This window comes from Cornus florida, unplaced genomic scaffold (genome assembly GCF_030987335.1).
Source record: "Cornus florida cultivar Cherokee Brave unplaced genomic scaffold, ASM3098733v1 CherokeeBrave_3.0.0_Hap2_Chr04, whole genome shotgun sequence".
Taxonomy (NCBI): Eukaryota; Viridiplantae; Streptophyta; class Magnoliopsida; order Cornales; family Cornaceae; genus Cornus; species Cornus florida.
Window position 1 is genome coordinate 106,931,587 of NW_026775574.1, and position 3,709 is coordinate 106,935,295.

A 3,709-nucleotide genomic window follows, 5' to 3' on the forward strand; every position below is an offset into this window, starting at 1 on the left:
GAAATAGAAGGCTGTTATATATATAAATGAGGGAAGGGCAGTTTGGGAACAACAAAGGGTAAATTTAGAATTAAAGAAATTTTTAGGTCACATGACTTGCACATGACCTCACTATTTCATGCCAAAAGCCCTTATTTGAACACTTTATATATGACAGGAGTGAAATTTGAACCATTTTTTTTTCTTTAATTTTTTTTTTGTGACTTTCTAAAACTGCCGTTTCAAGGCATTGTCGAATATATATATTTGGTTGGAGCTAGATCGATGCTTCTATTAATTATCAAGCATAGGCCCTGATTGATTTCTCATGGTTTTGTTACAGGAGTGAAATTTGAATCATTTTTTTTTTCTTTATTTTATTTTATTTTTTGTAACTTTTTTCAAAGTTTTTTATTTTATTTTTTATTTTGCATTTCACCCTTAAAATAAGTTAGGATGGAGTCGATGGACTTTCTAAAACTGCCGTTTCAAGGCATTGTCGAATATATATATTTGGTTGGAGATAGATCGATGCTTGTATTAATTATCAAGCATCCCCAGGCCCTGATTGATTTCTCATGGTTCTGTTACAAGCCGGTGATTCGAGTTCACCGGAGTTGATTACCGATCACAACGGTCCAGTTTTTAAATTTTAATTTTGCTGTAATAGGGGCAGGGGTCACCTATATTGATCAGTTGGTACGTTTGGCTAACTTACGGACTCCAAGTTCTTATGGCGGAGCTATTAGCCTCTGTTTTAGCAAATGCTGCTTTGTCTGTGGCACATTGGCATAAATTAGCCCTTCTGTTCTTAAACACAAGTCTTCTTGGGCCTTCTACAATCACCATTTATCCTTCTATATATATATATATATATCAGCTTAAAAATTGTATATATTATATAGGCAAGACAAATCGGCAGAAGAAATAGGCATTTTCATATTGCAGCATCTCACTACATCATAGTACCAAAGCAAAAACATATATAAATAATACCAGAAACAAGTGTACATAGATGGATCAGAGCTAGCAAAAACAAATATATCCGTCATATGCCTAAGTGAGTGCGTGGTCTACTATATATACACACAAAAGAGCAGTAACTTTTTAGACCAATACTTGATGCAAAAGGCCTGCAGATTTTTTAATTATTGTAGTCTATGCTAGTTTTGATCCGCTAGGCTAGCAGCTAGCTTGTGTGACCGGCCAGCTTTCAGTACATGTACTGCTTTCTCATGATCAGAACTCACCTGCATGCATTTAAACATTTACAGAATTAATTAATTTCAGTTTCATATATGCAAAAATGTCAGTTTCATCTTATATATATATATATATATATATATATATATATATATGCAATTAGCATGCATCTTCAAAACAAAATAATTGATTTCCTAAATGTTTAATTACAAACATGTACTAATTAAGGCAAAAACTCTATGCATATATCATACTAACAAATTAAGGCGGGTCGGGGAAAGAATAATAAACTTAATTACCGGGTAAAAGTTCATGGTAAGCGTATTCCTTCCCTTTATGAGCTGTAACTTGAAAGTATCTCCTTCTTTTAGGTCATTCGACTTGGCAAACTGTCCCCAACATCCTCTAATATAGAGGCACTGCTTCTTATGTTTCAGTGACATCGACCACGGTCTTCCTTTTGGATCTATAATCACTATCTTGCAGCATTTAATGTCAATTAAACCATTCGACATTGCAAATTTCTTAGGAATACACTGCAACCAAACAGCATACATACATATATACATATGGGCATCAGATACATACATGCATAGACGATGGTTCATGCACTCTAGCAGTCCTCATGAACTGATAAGAATAGTCATCATTTAAATTTTAAATAATTTGATCGATTAGTAGGACTCACCAATGTAGACCACTTAAGACTATTTCTGCTAAAAGTGGCAACGAAATACGGTCCAGTACTTGATACCAAATTTGATCTGGGGGATGTACCTTGCAATCCTTCAAAAATAAACATTAATAATAATAATAATACTAATAATAATAATAATAATTAAAAAAAGTAAGCAACTAAGAAATTAATATATCCAACTATGCAAAACTTACTATGGAAGTACATAATAGGCACTTTTCCATTCTTACTCAGCTCAAACCTGAATGTGTCTCCTTCCTTTAGGCCATTTTCAATGCAGAAATCACGCCAACCACGTCTAAGGTAAACGTGAGTACCATCGTTTTTTTTGCTCTGCAGGCTTACCTTCCATGACCTTTGTTGAGATCTGAGTATCATCTCGCAACTTCGATTTATTAGGCCATTCTGCTTTGCAAAGTCCATAGGAATATACTAACAACAGAGAATCATATCAATTGGCATGCAAACTTAAACCATGAATATATGTCCACGAGCTTAATTATCAAACATAGAAGGAATTAATACAATCTTAAGAAGAATTAGATACTTTCAAATTACTTCAGACACTTACTAGCATAGAACATTCAAAGCTATATCGCCTCAGGGTGGACACAAAACTAGGATGATCGCCAAGTGCAAAAGGAGAAGCTTCTGCTTTGGGACGAGCCATGGACGAATCATTAAAAATCTTTTCTGACCCTAAATGACATGTTCATCAAATATGAAAGCAAAATTAATAATAGGACACAATTACATTTTTCTATAATCCTTACTAGCTACTTGAAGCATATCTGACATCAATTTTTTTTTTTTGGGAAGTAGAGCATACCTAATCATCTTGATCTTTGTGAGAGAAATATAATGGGATAATAAGTTGGGGAAACAAATTAAAACTGCACAACACTTTTCCAAATTTCTGTATTCCATTTCAAATTATCAAAACAAAGAGTCAATAATTGTTTAATTGGAAGCTCAATGTATGCCTATTTTCAAATCCATGCATAATGTAACCCTGCACCTGACCATTGCTAGTTTAAACTTAACTATAATTGTATATAATTACCAGGCCTCAAATTCTGAGACATACTTCTTACGCACAAAGCCACAATTCAACCCGACAAACCTTGAATGAATTTGCATCAATATTTATAAATAAAAGCCACAACTGTTTGTGTTAGCATGTTACTTCTTTGCAACTTTTGAAGTCGCTAGTTTCTGTTCTAGCCTTACGTTGTTTTTTTCCCCCCAGTAAATCTAGCCTTACTTTGTTGCTCTGAGATTTGCTTGTTTGATGCTCTTTGCCCAGTTCTCCGAGCTTCTGTTACATTCTCCATTTCTTTCAATAAAGTTACAATTATCAGGAAAAAAAAGAGAGTACAAAAGCCCCTCTCTGTCTTATAAAGAATGTTTTGGGCAGTCACAACCATCCAAAAAAGCTCTATATATACATTTTTACACATCAGAAAATGGCATGCATAACCTAATTACTTGATTGGTTTAATGTCATACCAGTTACTTATTCTACGTTGAGCATTTGCATTATAGATTACTGTCGAATAGTATAAAACAACAATAAGAATTAATGCTTATCCCCCCTCCCAAAAAATAAATAAATAAGAATATCGATCTATTTAATTATGCTACATAGAAAGGTAAATTATATACCAGTGTCAAAAGTGGTTAGGAAGTCAATCTATAAAAAGCATAGGGCAAATAATCTTACCACATGATGCATGCATTAATAAGAAAAAGCATCAAATACTTGATTAATTAGGAACAAGTAACAAGAAGGTATCAAAAAAATGAGATCTCATCTCAAGAAATGAGAAC

The 3,709-nt window shown here is 33.5% G+C and overlaps 1 protein-coding gene across 1 annotated transcript; it reads right to left on the reverse strand.

Annotated features, from left to right (window-relative positions):
- Positions 1-917: 917 nt before the first annotated feature.
- On the reverse strand, positions 918-2,681 carry LOC132304558 (B3 domain-containing protein REM10-like). Its single transcript, XM_059802307.1, has 5 exons — positions 2,451-2,681; positions 2,074-2,311; positions 1,871-1,968; positions 1,482-1,718; positions 918-1,229 (listed from the first exon to the last, which is right to left on the reverse strand). The coding sequence occupies exons 1-5, from the start codon at positions 2,547-2,549 to the stop codon at positions 1,143-1,145; spliced, it is 759 nt and encodes a 252-aa protein (XP_059658290.1). The 5' UTR covers positions 2,550-2,681; the 3' UTR covers positions 918-1,142.
- Positions 2,682-3,709: the final 1,028 nt, after the last annotated feature.

What these genes read in the sequence shown, in the direction of transcription:
- LOC132304558 (XM_059802307.1), bottom strand. Translation starts at nt 2,549, where the DNA reads ATGGCTCGTCCCAAAGCAGAAGCTTCTCCTTTTGCACTTGGCGATCAT. An exon ending in GCTTTGAATGTTCTATGCTA is followed by an intron (nt 2,312 to 2,450) that starts GTAAGTGTCTGA and finishes CTCTGTTGTTAG; the next exon opens with TATATTCCTATGGACTTTGC. An exon ending in TTACCATGAACTTTTACCCG is followed by an intron (nt 1,230 to 1,481) that starts GTAATTAAGTTT and finishes AAATGCATGCAG; the next exon opens with GTGAGTTCTGATCATGAGAA.